Raw genomic sequence first — 20,913 nt, forward strand, 5'->3', positions numbered from 1 at the left:
TCATAGGCCAGTAGTTTAGAAATGCTGGCATTCAGGGCCAGGGATCCAGGGTGGCTAGGTGGGAATTTACGCTTTCTCTCAAATGTTTGTGAGATGGAGAGCAGAACGCTGCCGTGTGACATGGTTGAGACGCTTGGTGACGGAGGTGGTGGTGGTGTTGGTGGTACATCTCCTGTTTGCTGGGCGGCAGGTGCCAACGTTCCTCCAGAGGCGGAGGAAGAGGCCGAGGCGGCAGCAGCAGAAGAGGCCGAGGCGGCAGCAGCAGAAGAGGTAGCAGGGGGAGCCTGAGTGACTTCCTTGGTTTTAAGGTGTTTACTCCACTGCAGTTCATGCTTTGCATGCAGGTGCCTGGTCATGCAGGTTGTGCTCAGGTTCAGAACGTTAATGCCTCGCTTCAGGCTCTGATGGCACAGCGTGCAAACCACTCGGGTCTTGTCGTCAGCACATTGTTTGAAGAAGTGCCATGCCAGGGAACTCCTTGAAGCTGCCTTTGGGGTGCTCGGTCCCAGATGGCGGCGGGCAGTAGCAGGCGGAGTCTCTTGGTGGCGGGTGTTCTGCTTTTGCCCACTGCTCCCTCTTTTGCTACGCTGTTGGCTCGGTCTCACCACTGCCTCTTCCTCCGAACTGTGAAAGTCAATGGCACGACCTTCATTCCATGTGGGGTCTAGGACCTCATCGTCCCCTGCATCGTCTTCCACCCAGTCTTGATCCCTGACCTCCTGTTCAGTCTGCACACTGCAGAAAGACGCAGCAGTTGGCACCTGTGTTTCGTCATCATCAGAGACGTGCTGAGGTGGTATTCCCATGTCCTCATCATCAGGAAACATAAGTGGTTGTGCGTCAGTGCATTCTATGTCTTCCACCGCTGGGGAAGGGCTGGGTGGATGCTCTTGAGAAACCCTGCCAGCGGAGTCTTCAAACAGCATAAGAGACTGCTGCATGACTTGAGGCTCAGACAGTTTCCCTGATATGCATGGGGGTGATGTGACAGACTGATGGGGTTGGTTTTCAGGTGCCATCTGTGCGCTTTCTGCAGAAGACTGGGTGGGAGATAATGTGAACGTGCTGGATCCACTGTCGGCCACCCAATTGACTAATGCCTGTACCTGCTCAGGCCTTACCATCCTTAGAACGGCATTGGGCCCCACCATATATCGCTGTAAATTCTGGCGGCTACTGGGACCTGAGGTAGTTGGTACACTAGGACGTGTGGATGTGGCAGAACGGCCACGTCCTCTCCCAGCACCAGAGGGTCCACTAACACCACCACGACCATGTCCACGTCCGCGTCCTTTACTAGATGTTTTCCTCATTGTTATCGTTCACCACAACAACAAAAATATTATTTGGCCCAATGTATTGTATTCAAATTCAGCGGGATATAAATTTGAGGCCTAGTATTTAGGCGCTGGGTGACCGGTATGGATTTACTGACAGAATTAGACTTGGAAATGCACAGTAGCGTGTGTGTGAAGTTATTCTGAATGACCCTATGTGCACCTTCAATATGATCTACCCTTTTAGGGATAGATTTCAAATAGCTCTGATATAGCAGAAACCACTAAATTATGAAATTGCTAAATTGGGAATTGTATTTCAACCCAGAACAAAAAATGTGCTTTGACGGACACTAAATAACTTGCCCATCCACAACAGGACAGCGGTAACGAGAGATTTAGCGGGATATAAATTTGAGGCCTAGTATTTAGGCGCTGGGTGACCGGTATGGATTTAGTGACAGAATTCGACTGGGATATGGCCAAAAAATAACCACACTACTGAGGGTTAAATGCACTTGGTGACGGGCGCAGCTTGCCACTGATGTAGTATATGGCCAAAAAATAAACAGACTATTGCTGGTTAAATGCACTTGGTGTGACAGCTTCACCCTGATGTAGGCTTTAGCCAAAAAACAAACGCACCATTGAGGGTTAAATGCACTTGGTCGCAGCTTGTGCTGGCGCACCACAAGACACAAAATGGCCACCGATCACCCCAGAAAAATGTGACTGACAAACGGTCTGGGCAGCCTAAAAACAGTGAGCAATTGAGTATCAGCAGCTCAATGATCCACAGCTGCAGATCGATCAGTTAATCAAGTCCTTTGGAGGAGTTAATCTGCCTAATCTCGCCCTACTGTCGCATCCGCAACCTCTCCCTACGCTAATCAGAGCAGAGTGACGGGCGGCGCTATGTGACTCCAGCTTAAATAGAGGCTGGGTCACATGGTGCTCTGGCCAATCACAGCCATGCCAATAGTAGGCATGGCTGTGACGGCCTCTTGGGGCAAGTAGTATGACGCTTGTTGATTGGCTGCTTTGCAGCCTTTCAAAAAGCGCCAAGAAAGCGACGAACACCGAACCCGAACCCGGACTTTTACGAAAATGTCCGGGTTCGGGTCCGTGTCACGGACACCTCAAAATTCGGTACGAACCCGAACTATACAGTTCGAGTTCGCTCATCCCTACTAGGGAGAAAGAAGGATTCTCAGCTGACCCTGAGAGGAAGTGGGCGGGGGCTTGCCCTGATTGGCTCCCAGACTGATAGCAAGGAGGAGTCAATCAGTGCTGCAGCAGACAGGGAGGTTCCCTAGCAGAACGGGCAAAGCACGAGTGCTGGGCTGTGAATGAGGGTGGATGGGTCTTACAGAGTCTGACAGAAAAAACATCTTAGAGAGTCAGGGAGAAAAAAATATCAATCAAGCTCATTGTATTCTACTGTCAGGGACATTGAACAGAAAGGATAGAATCAGAAAGAAGAATTGTGTAGAATAGGGACAGGCAGGGAAAGCTGTCAGCCAGGGAGTGAGGAGCTGAGGCCGGCTGTGTCTCCTAGTAGAACTGCAGCTGCTACAAACCTCAAAAGCAGCGACCTGCAAGGACATTTCTTTCATTTTTTTCCATTTTTGACAGAATTTTTTTTTTGGGGGGGGGGGGGGTATAGGTGGAATAAGCACAAAACTGTACAGCACGTATTCTACCATCAATCTAGCATAGCATATAGAATACAACTGCAAACTCTGTGTCAGGGAAGCTCACATATTTAACGCAAGATCCTCACCTGTCTCGCACTCCGGTGTGACCAAAAAGGATCCTGCGGGACAGGTTACGCCTGTATCCATTGATACACCAGCTCCGACCCCTTTGCGAACCGACGTGGGGATGCGCTTGCATGTGCGCTGGAGGGGAAGACCGCATGGTTTTCGGGGACAGCTTGGCCGGGCTAGTGGCAGTACGCTGCTGCTGAGCTTGTTTCCGGTACCTATTGCAGATTCCATTCCGGTGTCCATGTCGACGCGCTCGCACACTCTCGCAGAGCCTGTCGCGCATCCGCATTTACGTTTGAAAACATGTTCGCAAGGTGATACGTGGTTGCACGTACGCATTTCTTATGCGCTTCGCCGACCAGTGAAGGGAATAGCACCTGGCCGCAAGTTCAAAGCAGATTAGGGGGCCGGCGTTGGTCTAATTGACTAATGACCGACCAAAGCCTTGTACACAGGTGTAGGGCAGGATCATGACCTATGGGGACTGGACACTTGGCGCCCTGGGATTTGTTAGCAGGCACATAAAAGGTGGCCTCCCAGGTCGGTCAGTGGCCACTGTTATCCTTCCTTATTCAGGTGCAGGTCAGTACTGCTAGCTACTGACTGAAATTTGCTGGGATTCCATCCATTCCAGTGGGACCCAGGACCCGGGACTTTCTGTGACACATCCGTTTACCTGGCAAGTTGCACAGAGACTTATGCACGGATCAGGACTACTCCTGGCTTTCCTTTGTTTTTTGTTTGCCTGATGTTTGCCCAGTGAAGTTTACCTGGACTTTGTTTATTTTGTTAATAAACCCCTTGACTTCATCTTCACTGGTCTGTTTCATTGGTGCCTTGCATTACAGAACAGTGGGCCCAACCAACAGCTGAGTTAACAGGAGCAGCTAATATGTTAACCGAACGACACCCGAATGTGCCATCAGTCGCTGCAGCTCAAATCCAGGAGCAGCTGTCTAATGTGATGGGGGGAGGTTCAGCAGCTGTTCCAAGGAGCTTCCACATTACCCATCACGATCGCAAGACACCAAGTGGAGCTGAAGATTCCTCTGCCTGACTCCTTCACAGGAGATAGACAGGAATTCCTAAACTTCAGGGACTCCTGTCTTTTATATTTCCAGTTGCGGTCAGCAAATTCCATATAGGTCATAAAAGCAGGATTTGGGTAGTACAACCATACCCAGCTGAAAGGATTTCCATTTCTTAGGCGTTTTTTTTACATAGAGGATCTTACCCCATATATAAGACCGTACCACCAGTGGTTTGCATTTTTTATATACTTTTATGGGACATTTTATATGTGATTATATTATAGATACCATTCCGGAAATTGTGATGTTTTAATAGTGTGATGTATATTTTTTTACAGTGCGATTATTCTTGCTGTTTTAATTTCGCAGTTTCATTTTATTGAGATTAAATGCTGTGGATGTGACCTGCATAGCGAGCAGGGCCGGCTCAGGTTCATGTGGGCCCTTGGGCGATAAATCCCAGTGGGCCCCCATGAGGCATTTATTTACATTGACATGTCCCCCTGTGGCTCCCACACTGTATAATGACCCCCAGTGGCCCCTATACAGTATAATGACTACTAGTGGCCCTTCACACAGTATAATGACTACTAGTGGCCCTTCACACAGTATAATGAACCCCCAATCCCCCCCCCACTGTATAATGACCACCTGTGGCCCTGCATTCAGAATATTAACCCCCAGTCACCCCTATTCAGAATAATGACCCCCAGTAGCCCCCACACTGGGGGAATACTGTATGGAGGGGGCTCTGGGGGTCATTATACTGAATGGAGGGTCATTGGGGATCATTGTACTAAATGGGGGACACTGGGGGTCATTATACTATGAAAAGGGCCCTCACAGTATAATGACCCCACAGTGACCCACCATTGAGAATAATGACCCCCAGTCGCCCCCACACTGGGGGTTATACTGTATGGAGGGGGCACGAGGGGTCATTATATTTAATAGGGTCTCTGGTGGTCATTATACTAAATGGAGGGTAAAGGGAGAGTATTATACTAAATGGGGGGCACTGGGAGTCATTATACTGTGTAAGGGGCCCTCACAGTGTGATAAATGACCCCACAGTGGCCCCCTCACATACCTATCATTCCAAGGGAGCTGGTGGTCCTGTCATTCACTAACCGCAGCTCCCTGCGCTCCTTCTATCCTCCGGCGGCCGCTGCAGCAGTGAGCCAGGCCTGGAGCAGAGAAGGAGATGTGCAGTGATGTAGCTAGAACTGACTGGGCCCCACAGCAAATTTTAGTTCGCCCCCCTCCCCCCCAATGTGTGTTCACATCACGTTTTTCCTATCGGTTTGATGTATACAAATGTGCAGCGCTCCACGTTTTTGTATCCTGCAGAGTCAAGTAAAAAATGCAGACGTTAATGTATATGTTTTTCTACCATGGAACTGTATGGTGACCGGACGCCGCTGTACGGCATCAGTCTGAGGATTGTATGGTGAACGGACGCCACTGTACGGCATCAGTCTGAGGATTGTATGGTGAACGGACGCCACTGTACGGCATCAGTCTGAGGATTGTATGGTGACCGGACGCCACTGTACGGCATCAGTCTGAGGATTGTATGGTGACCGGACGCCACTGTACGGCATCAGTCTGAGGATTGTATGGTGACCGGACGCCACTGTGCGGCATCAGTCTGAGGATTGTATGGTGAACGGACGCCACTGTACGGCATCAGTCTGAGGATTGTATGGTGACCGGACGCCACTGTGCGGCATCAGTCTGAGGATTGTATGGTGACCGGACGCCACTGTGCGGCATCAGTCTGAGGATTGTATGGTGACCGGACGCCACTGTATGGCATCAGTCTGAGGATTGTATGGTGACCGGACGACACTGTACGGCATCAGTCTGAGGATTGTATGGTGACCGGACGACACTGTACGGCATCAGTCTAAGGATTGTATGGTGACGGGACGCCACTGTACGGCATCAGTCTGAGGATTGTATGGTGACCGGACGCCACTGTACGGCATCAGTCTGAGGATTGTATGGTGACCGGACGCCACTGTGCGGCATCAGTCTGAGGATTGTATGGTGAACGGACGCCACTGTACGGCATCAGTCTGAGGATTGTATGGTGACCGGACGCCACTGTGCGGCATCAGTCTGAGGATTGTATGGTGACCGGACGCCACTGTATGGCATCAGTCTGAGGATTGTATGGTGACCGGACGCCACTGTGCGGCATCAGTCTGAGGATTGTATGGTGACCGGACGCCACTGTGCGGCATCAGTCTGAGGATTGTATGGTGACCGGACGCCACTGTATGGCATCGGTCTGAGGATTGTATGGTGACCGGACGACACTGTACGGCATCAGTCTGAGGATTGTATGGTGACGGGACGCCACTGTACGGCATCAGTCTGAGGATTGTATGGTGACGGGACGCCACTGTACGGCATCAGTCTGAGGATTGTATGGTGACCGGACGCCACTGTACGGCATCAGTCTGAGGATTGTATGGTGACCGGACGCCACTGTACGGCATCAGTCTGAGGATTGTATGGTGACCGGACGCCACTGTACGGCATCAGTCTGAGGATTGTATGGTGACCGGACGACACTGTACGGCATCAGTCTGAGGATTGTATGGTGACCGGACGCCACTGTACGGCATCAGTCTGAGGATTGTATGGTGACCGGACCCCACTGTGCGGCATCAGTCTGAGGATTGTATGGTGACCGGACGCCACTGTACGGCATCAGTCTGAGGATTGTATGGTGACCGGACGCCACTGTACGGCATCAGTCTGAGGATTGTATGGTGACCGGACGCCGCTGTACGGCATCAGTCTGAGGATTGTATGGTGACCGGACGCCGCTGTACGGCATCAGTCTGAGGATTGTATGGTGACCGGACGCCGCTGTACGGCATCAGTCTGAGGATTGTATGGTGACCGGACGCCGCTGTACGGCATCAGTCTGAGGATTGTATGGTGACCGGACGCCGCTGTACAGGCATCAGTCTGAGGATTGTATGGTGACCGGACGCCACTGTACGGCATCAGTCTGAGGATTGTATGGTGACCGGACGCCACTGTACGGCATCAGTCTGAGGATTGTATGGTGACCGGATGCCACTGTACGGCATCAGTCTGAGGATTGTATGGTGAACGGACGCCGCTGTACGGCATCAGTCTGAGGATTGTATGGTGACCGGACGCCACTGTACAGCATCAGTCTGAGGATTGTATGGTGAACGGACGCCACTGTACGGCATCAGTCTGAGGATTGTATGGTGAACGGACGCCGCTGTACAGCATCAGTCTGAGGATTGTATGGTGACCGGACGCCGCTGTACGGCATCAGTCTGAGGATTGTATGGTGACCGGACGCCACTGTACGGCATCAGTCTGAGGATTGTATGGTGACCGGACGCCACTGTACGGCATCAGTCTGAGGATTGTATGGTGACCGGACGCCACTGTACGGCATCAGTCTGAGGCTTGTATGGTGACCAGACGCCACTGTGCGGGATCAGTCTGAGGATTGTATGGTGACCGGACGCCCCTGTACGGCATCAGTCTGAGGATTGTATGGTGACCGGACGCCACTGTACGGCATCAGTCTGAGGCATCTGTTAATGTACGCATTTTTGGTATACATTAAATGGATGGCACAAATGGGATGTGAACCCAGCCCTAGTGTCAGAATAAGCCCCAGTACACAACGGAGCAGCGTGGCAGAGAGGGGAGGCCGCCATGTACTGACAGAGCGCTGTCTGTTCCTGGTGGTCAGGGATGAGGACTGTGCTTCCCAAGGAACATTTTCTACAGGGAAATACAGGGCCCAGTATAATACAGTAGAATCTATATAATATAGATATTAGCCCTACCCCCGAGTAATAATACAATTAGGGGGTCATTTATTATATAGAAATACGTCTATATTAGGCATATTTCTGACACAGATTGTGGCGCAAAGGTCCTTAGCACCGCAATCTGTATCTTTTTAAAAGGGTATAAGAGGGCACAGTACAGGGAATGACTATGGGCACTGCACAGGGTGTGGTAAGAGGGCACAATGCAGGATATAAGTGGGCACAGTACGGGGTGGGGGGCACAGTCACATGACCCTGTGACGTTAGAAGGTCCTTATGGTGAATGCTGTTCAGATGCCACCATAATGAGAGGCAGAGGAGTGAGACAGGGGACAGGAAGGGTGGACACAGCAAGTAGGTTGAAGGGGCTCTTAGGGGGATTCATACAATAAGTAGGGGCAGGAGGTCTGTGCAGGGCAGCAATAGGAGATAGGAGGGTGAAACAGGAGCTCTGGATGGACAGGAGGGGTGGACACAGCAAGTAGGTGGAAGGGGCTCTGAGGGGGATTCATACAAGAAGTAGGGGCAGGAGGTCTGTGCAGGGCAGCAATAGGAGATCGGAGGGTGAAACAGGAGCTCTGGATACATGAGGGAGGAAAGGAGACAGCAGGGGCCCCATGAGGATGAGATAGGACAGGATATGGGGGGGGGCAGGTGTCATGGAGGCAAACTGCTTAATGAAACAGTAATACAACTAAATAGAATGAAGCAGCAGCCGATCGAAGAGTCCCCCCCCTTCTGTCCCACAGACAAGAGACAGTCACAGTGCAGACTCACTCACAGACTGTCTTCACACTTCTCTGCTCCAGCTCCAGCCCTCCGTCTCTCTCCTCAGGCAGCATGTGTCCTGTGTAGAGGGGGCGTGTCCTGTGTAGAGGGGGCGTGTTCTGAGTCTCTGCAGCTCAGAGGGCCCACCAGGGGGGTACTGCGTAAGTGAAATGACAGCAGTGAGAGCTCCCATCTGTATTGATGGAAGTGCTCATAGCAGCTCAGGGGGCCCCCCCAGGAGCATTGGGCCCCGGCACTTGCCCGGGGATGCCGGGTTCTGATGCAGGGCCTGATAGCGAGTGCCAGTCTTATACTTATCCATTTCCATTACATATTCTGACTGATTGGGTGATCAGTTTTAGACTAGAGCACTTCTGCCATACAGAGAAAGGTGGTGAGCTATCCACGTTAATTTACCTCCAAATAATGTTATGGACTCAGTCTTGGTGCATCGACCGCTTATCCAACCAAAGACCACCCTGTCGGTGGCCGCTATTAAAGGATGTCCTCTCCAGGATGGTCTTGGATGATGCCCAGGATGCAGTTAACGGTGGGGTCTGATCATCAGGAGACCTTAAGCCTTTTAGTCCCGGACATGCCATCCACTCCAGTGATTTTGGGTCTCACTGGGTTGAGACTACATAATCCGATAGTGGACTGGCGCTCAGGTCAGATTTGCCGGTGGAGTACTGAATGCCTCACTCAGTGAATATGTCCTGAGTTCCCACTAGACTCCACAGAAGTATTAAGTACATTACCCCAGCATTACCAACACTTCCAGGACGTGTTCAGTCCACAAGGGGCTGATGTGGGGTCATATGATTGTCCCATAGATCTGTTGCCAGGTACCATGCCACCCGAGGACATCTATATAATCTCACTGTGTCACCGCCAGCTCTCTGAGAAGGTCTGGCAGACGTTCTTCTGTACCTCTTGCATGATGTTCTTTGTTTTGGTTTCACTTTGTCATCTCTTTTCCTTCTCCCAGCTGTCACCTATTCACACTAATTGCCTCCCTTTATATTCCCTCCCATACTGCCTCACTTTGCGGTTTATACTACTTCCTGGATTGAAGTGATCACTTCTGGAGACTTCTGTTACTGCTTGTTCAGATAAGTCCTTTCTTGTATTGTGTTTCTTTGCTGGCTTGATTCTAGGTGACCCTGACTCCCTCCGTATTAAGTGCAGGATGCCGGTGGTCGCGTCCCCTCACTATTATAGGGTTTTCAGGTGTCGCACAGTCTAGGTACGAGGGCATGCAATAGTCTACCTCTGAGATCCTTGCATGTGCTTAGCAGTCAGGGTGAGCTCTTAGGGTGTTACAGGGGTCACCTTTATGCTCCTTAGTTTGGGATCAAGCCAGTCGGATGTTTATCCATAACTTCCAGCTATCTGCAATATCATCCGTGACACACTGGGCCTGAGATTCAGGCCCAGCGTGATTATATTAAAGAGAATCTCGAGAAGGGTTTCATTTGTCCATTCACTTCCCCTGCTGGAGCCGGGTTCTTCTTCGTGGAGAAGAAGGAAGGAGGCTTGAGACCCTGCATCGACTTTCGCGCCCTCAATCGGATCACAGTGAAGAACCGGTACCCTCTGCCTCTGATTGACGATTTGTTTTCTCAGGGGGCAGGAGCCCAGATCTTCACTAAACTCGATTTGAGGGGTGCATATAACTTGTTACGTGTCAGAGAAGGTGATGAATGGAAGACTGCATTCAACACCAGGGACGGGCATTACGATCATCTCGTTATGCTTTTTGGTCTCTGTAATGCTCCTGTGGTCTTCCAGTTCATCAACAATGTCCCCAGGGATTTCTTAGGTAGATTTGTTGTTGTCTATTTAGACGACATACTAATCAACTCATCGGATCTGGTGTCTCATCGGAAAACCGCCTCTTTGCCAAACTTGAGAAGTGTCTGTTTGAAGTAACAGAATTGCCTTTTCTGGGGTACATTATCTCAGAAAGAGGACTGGCTATGAATCCATCCAAACTTTCTGCTGTCTTGGATTGGCCTCGACCTAAGGATCTGAAGAGACTGCAGCGTTTCTTAGGCTTTGCCAACTTCTACATCAAGTTTATTAAGAATTTCTCTGAGATAGTGGTACCTCTCACTATCCTCACTAAGAAGGGAGCTAATCCTTCAAAGTAGACGAGAGAGGCAGACAGAGCCTTTAAAACACTAAAGCAGGCCTTTTGCTCTGTGCCAATCCTTACTCATCCAGACACTTCTCAACCTTTTGTCCTTGAGGTCGACGCCTCCGAGGTTGGTGTTGGGGCAATTCTTACACAGTATTCTGGGGTCCCTGAGAGGTTACATCCCTGTGCCTTCTTCTCTCAGAAGCTATCTTCAGCCGAGTGTAATTATGGCATCGGCAATAGAAAGCTTCTGGGAGTAAAATTGGCTTTTCAAGAGTGGAGACATTGGCTAGAGGGTGCAGAACATCCCATTACGGTTTACACTGACCACAAAAATATACAGTACCTAGAGACTGCCAAGAGACTCAACTCCCGACAAGCTTGGTGGGCATTGTTTTTTACCCGCTTCAATTTTCGCCTTACGTATAAGCCAGGTTCTAAAAATGTGAAGTCAGATGCTCTGTCCCGCTGCTTCCCTGAGACTGCTTTCATTCTGAGCTCTGAGCCAGAGACTATTCTTCACACTAAATGTTTTCTGGCTGCCTTAGGGACTGCAGAGTTAATGGAGGACTTGTCCTCTCTTCTGAAGCCTTCACAGGCAGAAAGTCCACCCAACAAGCCAGAGGGGTGTACCAGTTAACCTTTGGTTAAAGGTTATCCAACAGCATCACAACTCCAAGTTCGCAGGGCATCTGGGTGTTAAGAAAACACTTGCTCTTGTTAAACATCACGTTTGGCGGCCCAGTATATCTGTGGATGTTAAGGCCTACATCCAGGCATGTAGTGTGTGTGCTCGATGTAAACCGTCTTGGTCCGCCCCTTCTGGTTCTTTGCTCCCACTGCCCATTCCTTAGGTTCCATGGACTCACATCTCCATGGACTTCATCACAGATTTGCCAAGGTCCTCTGGAAGTACGGTAATTTGGGTAGTGGTGGACCGTTTTAGTAAAATCCACTTCCCGGATTGCCCTCGGCCAGAGAATTGGCAGATCTGTTTTTGAATCATGTCTTTCGATTACACGGAGCGCCAGATGATATTGTTTCAGATAGAGGTGTTAAATTCATCTCTCGGTTCTGGCGTTCTTTCTGCTCCCGGTTGGGTATAAATTTGTCTCTCTCTTCCAGTTTTCACCCAGAGACCAACGGTCAGATGGAAAGGACTAACCAGACCCTGGAGCAATACCTCTGATGCTTTGTGTCAGACTGCCAGGAGAAATAGGCCATGCATCTACCCTCTGTGGAGGTGACTTATAACAACAATGTGTTGCTTCGAGGTCAGGCAGTGGCAGCTCATCTGAAACTTCTGTCGAGTGCTGAAGCCCTGGCCTTAAAGTTTGTCAGCAGGGTCAACTGCAGCATGAATTATTTCATCCCCCTCATATTTATCTTAGAACAGACGCTAATGCTCAGGCAGCAGGGGATGATGGCGGAAGAACGGCTGATGCATCTTGTTGTTCCCCCTATAGCTATTGGGTACACAAAGGGAATCTGCCAAAGAGGAGGAGGATGAGGAGCTGCCACTGCAGGAGTCGAATGTGAAGGAGAAAGAGGACGATGATGACGATGGCACCTGCCAGGACAACCAATCATCTGGGGAGCAGAGCTGGAAAGAAGTGGCTCCTCTTGCATGCTGGCCAGAATGGTTACTTGTATACTTGATTGCTTACGCAGTGACAGGAGTGTCGTTGACATCAAGCAGTTTGATGATTAATGAATAGCCATGGTTTTAGACCCTCAATATCAAAGCAAAGTGGGGGCATGTTTTCCTCGGACAGAAGGGTAGGACAAATTATATTATTACCAGGAAACACTGTGCATGCAGCTTGCTGAATGGATGCCTGCTTCTCCGCTCCACAAGCAGCAAAAGCTGCAGCAGAAGCCATTTTAGTTTCCTTAACATGATGGAGCAGTTTTTCCACTTGCCACTCCAGGCTAAGGCCAGTCAGCAAGCTGATAGCTTCTTCCTCAACACCCAGGTTCAGGCCTACCTAAACTCTGGCCAGTCTCTGTCACATACCCTGTTCCTTGAGACCATGGAATTCTGGACAGACAGTCTGGAACAGTGGCCAGAACTGGCACATCACATTTTATTTCTTGCCCAACCTCTAATGTCATCTCGGAAAGGGTTCTTTAGAGCTGCGGGGAGCGAGCTGACACCAAAATGGACCAAGTTGTCCTCCGCCAATGTCCAAAACAGAATTTTTGTCAAAATGAACCAAGTGTGCATTCGGGAGGATTTTCACACTACCCTGACTGAGGCTGATGAATAGATCTTGCCACTGTTGCTGCCTGTCTCCATTATGCCACCACTGCCATCATGCCACTGCTGCGGCCAGCTGACCACCATGTTCTGTATGGCTGCTGCCTCCATCATGACACCGTCGCCATCATACCACTGCCGCAGGCTGCCAACCATCATGTTCCGTAAGGCTGCTGCTGCTGCTGCAGGCTGGCCAACATGTACCATATGGCTGCTGCTGCTCCTCGCTGCTAACCCCAACTGCCCCTGCTATTAACGGAAAGCATTTGCCACTACTACCACTACCACCACTACTACTATTAATATTACTACTACCACCCACAGTCAGTATGAAACAAGGCTATGCTGCTTCTGCAGCCTCTACTATTGCGGAAACAAAAATCATAAAAAAAAAATAACAAGTTTCCCTAAAAATTCAGAGTGCTTGGACACTAGAAGGTCTTATATACCATTTTTCATGGCAATTGGAGCAAATTTGGTTGGGTCCAAAACGATTCGGATCGAACCATATTTTTTTAAAAATTTGGTGAACCTGAACCAAACCGAATCTCAAGTGGTTCGCTCATCTCTAGTAATAACCACTACGTACAAGGAACATCCAAAAGGACCAACTGTTTTGGAGATGCACTGACCAGATATCTTTCCACCACAATTTGACCTTTGTGAAAGTCACTTGGATCCTTACATTTTCCCAATCTTTCCTGCTTTCATCAAATCAGCTTCAACAACTGACTGTCTACTTGCCGCCTAATATTTCCCACCAGGTCACCAGATAATAACACAGAGTATCTTCCCTTTTAATGCTATGGCTGATGAGTGTAATATACAGACATGCACATGCACACTCACTGCATACATGACAAGCGTGATCCATTGTCTTTTTTAGGGGCACCTACAAGAGTTTCATAAATAATATTGAGAAATACTGATGTACTTTTTGTGACAACTCACATGGGACAAAATTTATAAGGTATTCCCACCACTGGCGAAGCGTTGAATCTCCAAACATGTAGACAACCTTTCCCTTCAGACAGGAGGTGACGTTGGATGGATAAGTGAAGCATCGGTTCCTGCAGACATGTGACTGCCACACGTCCTGATAATAATACCCCGAGGGGTCCGGAATGGGGAGTCCAGGTCTACAAACACTTCTTTCATCTGCAACGACATTGTGCAATAACTGTTCATGTTACCAGAAGTAATACATCCACGATTGTCCCACCTCCCGAATGTTCTGACCTGTGCTGGAGGTCTGGGGAAGGATGGTGATTTTTCTCAGAGTTGATGAAATTGTCTGATCAGTGATTGACCTGTGAGAACACAGCAGATAGACTGGAATCTGGTGGTTCTTGACTTCAGACATTATGTTTCTTGTGTACAATGGTTGCCCCATGGAGATCTACAAAACCTTAACACTTTAAACCTACTCGTAGATATTATGAGCAATCCCTCAAAAGTCAAAACTGGCTGTTGGGTGGTAACCTTGTTGGAAGATGTGTATAAAATGCTTGTGTGTTAAAAAAAAGAGGCTGCTTTATACCTTCATGAAGTTTTGGCTCATGTTTGGGGAATGCGATAACTACACTCTTGGGGATTGCTATATCACAATACTCCCCTGAGTATAAGCTCTTGTAAGAGCTTGTTCATGGCTCCTGCTCTCTGGATGTAGGAGAGGTTCACCCACTGGAAGCTGAAGCCCGGTCTTGGGTCCAGCGTGGGTGGAGGACGGTGAGACCCCAACCAAGCTGCGGCGGTTCATGGGGTCTGCAGTGCGTATGGTGTCAAGTGGAGTGCTTGGATTCCTCGGAAAGCACTAGGAGCATCTATCGACGGAGGTACCCGGTCGGGGTGCCAGGAGATCCGTTACAGTAACAATCATCTATTGTCTATGGTCACCTTCTCCCTATAAATGTTTCATGTATATCCATTCTATGTTCAGTATAAACCATCTAATATCTTTACATAGGGAATATGAGGGGTAAGATTTATGAGAAGGTTTGAGTTGTGTGACCATTGGACACAACACATAGAAGCATGACATCATGTAATACCCAATGTCCGTTCTTACTTGTACTCACTTTTGTAGGAATTGCTGCTCGGTGGCATTGAGTATTGGGCGTCTGGCACCTGCTGAATGCTCCTGGTAGGCACTGCAGGGAAATCCCTTTGGCCGGTTGCAGAACCACTCCTCTCTGGATTGTACGTCACGGTATGTACACACGTCAGGTCCTGGAGGTTGCACATTACACTCTACCGTAGCGCTGCTTCCATTGTGAATGAAATATCCGAGGTAGTAAATCTGTTAAAACAAAACAGCCAGAGTGAGCGGGGTCACTTATTATGCAACAAGTTGTTAATACAATAGTAGGAATTGTTTGGGCAATAATAGCAATGAAGGTGCAGTAGGTGCTCGAAACCGAAGTAGAAGTTGAATGTATTGGTCTATCTCATATTCAAGGGTGCAACTAGCTTCTCTGCTGCTGCCATACTGTGACTCATAGTCCCTTTACATGATGTAATTTCATGTCCATTTCTGCCCCTCATGATTCATGTCCATTTCTGCCCCTCATGATTCATGTCCATTTCTTGCCCCCCATGTGCTAATATCATAGTGAAATTCTCTCCCCCTGCCCCCTAATGTGCCAGTATCAAGTGCCTCTCTCCTCCCCCCTCCATGTGCCAGTATCATGGCGCCCATAGCCCCCCTCCCCTCCCGGCTGTAAAGTAACAGTCTGGTATTTTAAAAAAAACAACACTTTTATACTTACCTCCATGTCAGCAATGCAGGTCTCTTCCGGCCTGTGTTCCCAGCTTCTAGTGTTGAAGATTTGATGCTTGTGTTCCTATTTAGCCTGTCTTTCTGAAAAGTTTCTGCTGGGATTCGAACTCACAACCTTTCACATCAGAGGCAAGGCACTTACCCACACAGCTATGAGAGCTGTATAGCCAGTTACTTAAAAAAATATAAGACTTCTACTGTAGATAACTTTAATACCTAGTGTACATCCATACACATGACAGCTGCCCCAGTACACTGTGTATGGATGTAGCAGAGTTGGGCGTGTTGGGGCAGCTGTCATGTGTATGGATGTACACTAGGTATTAAAGTTACCTACAGTAGAAGTCTTATATTTTTTTTTAAGTAACTGGCTATACAGCTCTCATAGCTGTGTGGGTAACTGCCCTGCCTCTGATGTGAAAGGTTGTGAGTTTGAATCCCAGGAGAAATTTTTCTGAAAGACAGGCTAAATGAGATTTAAATACACCAGGGTCTCGCAGCTCACAGCCTGTCAGCTGCGTGCCGCTCGCTCTGAAACGGAGACAGTGAGTGCTGGGCAAGTGTTAGTTAATTGTTTGCCGCCTTCAAGCAGCCGCTTGGGCTGCCTTATGATAGAGACGGCCCTGACGGCCCTGGGGATCGGTGGAGTACTAAAGAAAGAGACTAGAATTAGTAACATAGTAGGGTATATAAGGCCAAAAAAATACATTTGTCCATCCAGTTCGGCCTGTCATTCTGCCTTCCTCAGTTGATGAGGCGGAAGCCAATTTTTCCCACTTAAGGGTAAAAAATTCCTTCCCTAGATCCACGACCCCTCTCTAGTAGCTATAGCCTGTAATATTATTACACTCCAGAAATACATCAAGGCCCCTCCTGAACTCCTTTATTGTACTCACCATCACCACCTCCATAGTCTCACTGCTCTTACCGTAAAGAGTCCTCTTCTATGTTTGTGTACAAACCTTCTTTCCTCCAGACGCAGAGGATGTCCAGTCGTCACAGTCACAGTCCTGGGGATAAATAGCTGATGGGATAGATCTCTGTACTGACCCCTGATATATTTATTCATAGTAATTAGATCTCCCCTCAGTCGTCTTTTTTCTAAAGTGAATAACCCTAATGCTGATAATCTTTCAGGGTCCTGTAGTTGCCCCATTCCAGTTATTACTTTAGTTGCCCTCCTCTGGACCCTCTCCAGCTCTGCTATGTCTGCCTTGTTTACAGTAGCCCAGAACTGTACACAGTCCTCCATGTGTGGTCTGACTAGTGATTTGTAAAGTGGTAGGACTATGTTCTCATCACCGCCATCTATGCCCCTTTTGATGCCCCCATTATCTTATTGGCCTTGGCAGCAGCTGCCTGGCACTGGTTTCTACTGCTTAGTTTGCTGTTCACTAAGATTCCTAGATCCTTTTCCAAGTCAGTGTTACCGAGTGTTTTTACAATTTAGTATGTACGGGTGACTTGCATTATTCTTTCCCATGTGCAGAACTTTACATTTGTCAGTGTTAAACCTCATCTGCCACTTCGCTGCCCAAGACTCCAATCTATCCAGATCCATCTGTAGCAGTGTACTGTCCTCTGTAGTATATATACAGTATACTGTCCTCTGTAGTATATATACAGTATACTGTCCTCTGTAGTATATATACAGTATCTGTCCTCTGTAGTATATATACAGTACAGTGTCCTCTGTAGTATATATACAGCACACTGTCCTCTGTAGTATAAATACAGTATACTGTCCTCTGTAGTATATATACAGTATACTGTCCTCTGTAGTGTATATATACAGTATACTGTCCCCTGTAGTATATATACAGTATACTGTCCTCTGTAGTGTTAATTGCTTTACACAGTTTAGTGTCATCTGCGAAAATTGATACTTTACTATGCAAGCCTTCTACAAGATCATTAATAAATATATTGGAGAATAGGGCCCAATACTGACCCCTGAGGTACCCCACTAGTGACAGTGACCCCTCCAGTACTGACCCCTGAGGTACCCCACTAGTGACAGTGACCCCTATATAACTGACCCCTGAGGTGCCCCACTAGTGACAGTGACCCCTCCAGTACTGTCCCCTGTGGTACCCCACTAGTGACAGTGACCCCTCCAATACTGACCCCTGAGGTATCCCACTAGTGACAGTGACCCCTCCAATTCTGACCCCTGAGGTACCCCACTAGTGACAGTGACCCGTCCAGTACTGACCCCTGAGGTACCCCACTAGTGACAGTGACCCCTCCAATACTGACCCCTGAGGTATCCCACTAGTGACAGTGACCCCTCCAATTCTGACCCCTGAGGTACCCCACTAGTGACAGTGACCCCTCCAATTCTGACCCCTGAGGTACCCCACTAGTGACAGTGACCCCTCCAGTACTGACCCCTGAGGTACCCCACTAGTGACAGTGACCCCTCCAGTACTGACCCCTGAGGTACCCCACTAGTGACAGTGACCTCTCAGTACTGACCCCTGAGGTACCCCACTAGTGACAGTGACCCCTCCAGTACTGAGCCCTGGGGTACCCCACTAGTGACAGTGACCCAATCTGAGTATGTACCGTTAATAACCACCCTCTGTTTTCTATCCCTCAGCCAGTTACTTACCCACATACAGACGTTTTCTCCCAGTCCGAGCATTCTCATTTTATATACTAACCTTTTATGTGGTACAGTGTCAGATGCTTTGGAGAAGTCCAGATATACGACATCCATTGATTCGCCGCTGTCAAGTCTAGAACTTACCTCCTCATAGAAACTGATTACATTAGTCTGACATGACCGATCCCTCACGAAGCCCTGCTGATATGGCGGTATCTGCTTATTTTCAGTCATGTACTCTAATATAGCATCTCTCTGAAAACCCTCAAACTGTTTACCCACAACAGATGTTACACTTACCGGCCTATAGTTTCCAGCCTCTGTTTTTGGACCCTTTTTGAATATTGGCATCACATTTGCCGTGCGCCAATCCTGTGGGACATTCCCTGTCAGTATAGAGTCCGCAAATATCAGAAATAAGGGTCTGGCTATGACATTACTTCCTTAACCCTTTATTCCCATACGGTATGTACCTCTCACAATGAGATTTTAGGATGCTTTTTAAAATATCCCATTTTGTGGCTGTATTTTTATTTGTGAGGATCTTGTCCCAGTTAGTTAGGCCTATGGCCTCTCTTAGTTGGCTAAATTTAGCTTTTTAGAAGTTTGGTATTTTTGTTCCTCCCTGTAGAAACGCTCTTCTGAATGATAATTGGAAGGTTATTACTTTATGGTCACTATTTCCCAGGTGTCCCCCGACCTGCACGTCTGTTGTTCTGTCAGGCCTATTGGTTAGTACTAAGTCCAGAATGGCCGTCCCTCTAGTCGGGTCCTGAACCAGTTGGGAGAGGTAATTGTCTTTGGTTATTGCCAAGAACCTGTTTCCTTTATGAGATGTGCAGGTCTCAGTTTCCCAGTCTATATCTGCGGAGTTCCCCCATAATAACCACCTCATTATGATTTGCCGCCTCGTCTATCTCGTTTAGTAGTAGATTTTCTGTGGACTCTGGTATATTAGGTGGTTTATAGTAAACTCCTATTAGCAATTTATTGTTGTTTTTATCTCCATGTAATTCTACCCACAGAGACTCCACATGTTCATGTCCCTCACTTATATCTTCCCGGACTGTGGGCTTTAGACAAGACTTTACATAAAGTAGAACCCCTCCTCCTCTCCGGTTTTGACGATCCCTTCTAAACAGATTGTAACCCTGTACATTAACTGCCCAGTCATAGCTATCATCCAGCCGTGTCTCAGTTATTCCCACTGTCATAGCTATCATCCAGCCATGTCTCAGTTATTCCCACTGTCATAGCTATCATCCAGCCGTGTCTGTTTTTCCCACTGTCATAGCTATCATCCAGCCGTGTCTCAGTTATTCCCACTGTCATAGCGATCATCCAGCCATGTCTCAGTTATTCCCACTGTCATAGCGATCATCCGGCCGTGTCTCAGTTATTCCCACTGTCATAGCTATCATCCAGCCGTGTCTCAGTTATTCCCACTGTCATAGCTATCATCCAGCCATGTCTCAGTTATTCCCACTGTCATAGCTATCATCCAGCCATGTCTCAGTTATTCCCAGTCTGAGTGATGGGATTATTAGCCGTAGTCCCTTACCTCACAGCAGTGTCTTTAAATGCTGGATATAGCTGTTATAACGGTCGCGTACACACACACAGGGGGGAGGGAAGTGACCACTGCGCTCCACCCTCACCCCTGGCCCTGCCTACTTGCCTTGCAAGTCTTAATGACAGGGGACAACTGGACGGCAATCCCTAGCTTAGAATAAGTGCAGGGATGACAGACAGACAAACAACAGAACGTGAACGGACCAAGTCAATACCTGGAAAGCTACAAAGTACAAATGGAGCAAGCAGAGAATAGTCAGGAGAAGCCGGGGTCATAAATACCAGGAGAGTCGTGAAGTACCAAAGGAGTCAGCAGAGGATCGTCAGGAGGAGGCCGGGGTCAGAATACCAGGAGAGCAGGAAAGTACACAAGGAGCAGGCAAAGGATGGTCAGGAATTCAGCAGGAGGTAAGTATGCCAGGAAATACAACATCACAGGTGGAACCTAAATTAACAGGCAACCTGTGGCCAGCAGGCTGCCTGTATTTATAGTGGGGAGTGAGGGTCATATGACGTGGCCAGCGTCACATGACCGACAGATCAACCAGTCGAGCACTGAGTGATCAGCTGGGCGCTCAAGGCAGACTTAGGAGCAGGGAGCCTCCCAGGTAGCAAAGCCGCCCTGGGAACTAGGTCAAGCACAGTCCTCTCTCCCGAAGCTAAGCAGCAGGTCTGCGGCCGATGGGAGACCGAGTGCTCCTTTGGAACCCCGTTACAGCTGTTCATTCTGCTGTCTTTCTCCTCAAGGATTCACTTAAGTAGTTGATATATCTGGAGAACATTGTCCAGGAGCAGGAGCTCTGCAGTGTACTTTCTCTCCTCTGTAGGTCTCAGCAGGAAGCAGGACCAGCCCACTACTACCAAGAGGGC

The 20,913-nt window shown here is 48.6% G+C and overlaps 1 protein-coding gene across 1 annotated transcript in view; it reads right to left on the minus strand.

Moving 5' to 3' along the window:
• LOC122938835 (NXPE family member 3-like) overlaps positions 1-20,913 on the minus strand; it is an 86,129-nt gene that overhangs the window by 4,092 nt on the left and 61,124 nt on the right. The window contains exons 4-6 of the mRNA XM_044294665.1: positions 15,163-15,383; positions 14,324-14,394; positions 14,036-14,242 (exon numbers count right to left, since the gene is read on the minus strand). Of these exons, the coding sequence (XP_044150600.1) occupies positions 14,036-14,242; positions 14,324-14,394; positions 15,163-15,383 (499 nt within the window). The remainder of the gene's footprint in view (positions 1-14,035; positions 14,243-14,323; positions 14,395-15,162; positions 15,384-20,913) is intronic.

Source organism: Bufo gargarizans, chromosome 5 (assembly GCF_014858855.1).
Source record: "Bufo gargarizans isolate SCDJY-AF-19 chromosome 5, ASM1485885v1, whole genome shotgun sequence".
NCBI lineage: Eukaryota > Metazoa > Chordata > Amphibia > Anura > Bufonidae > Bufo > Bufo gargarizans.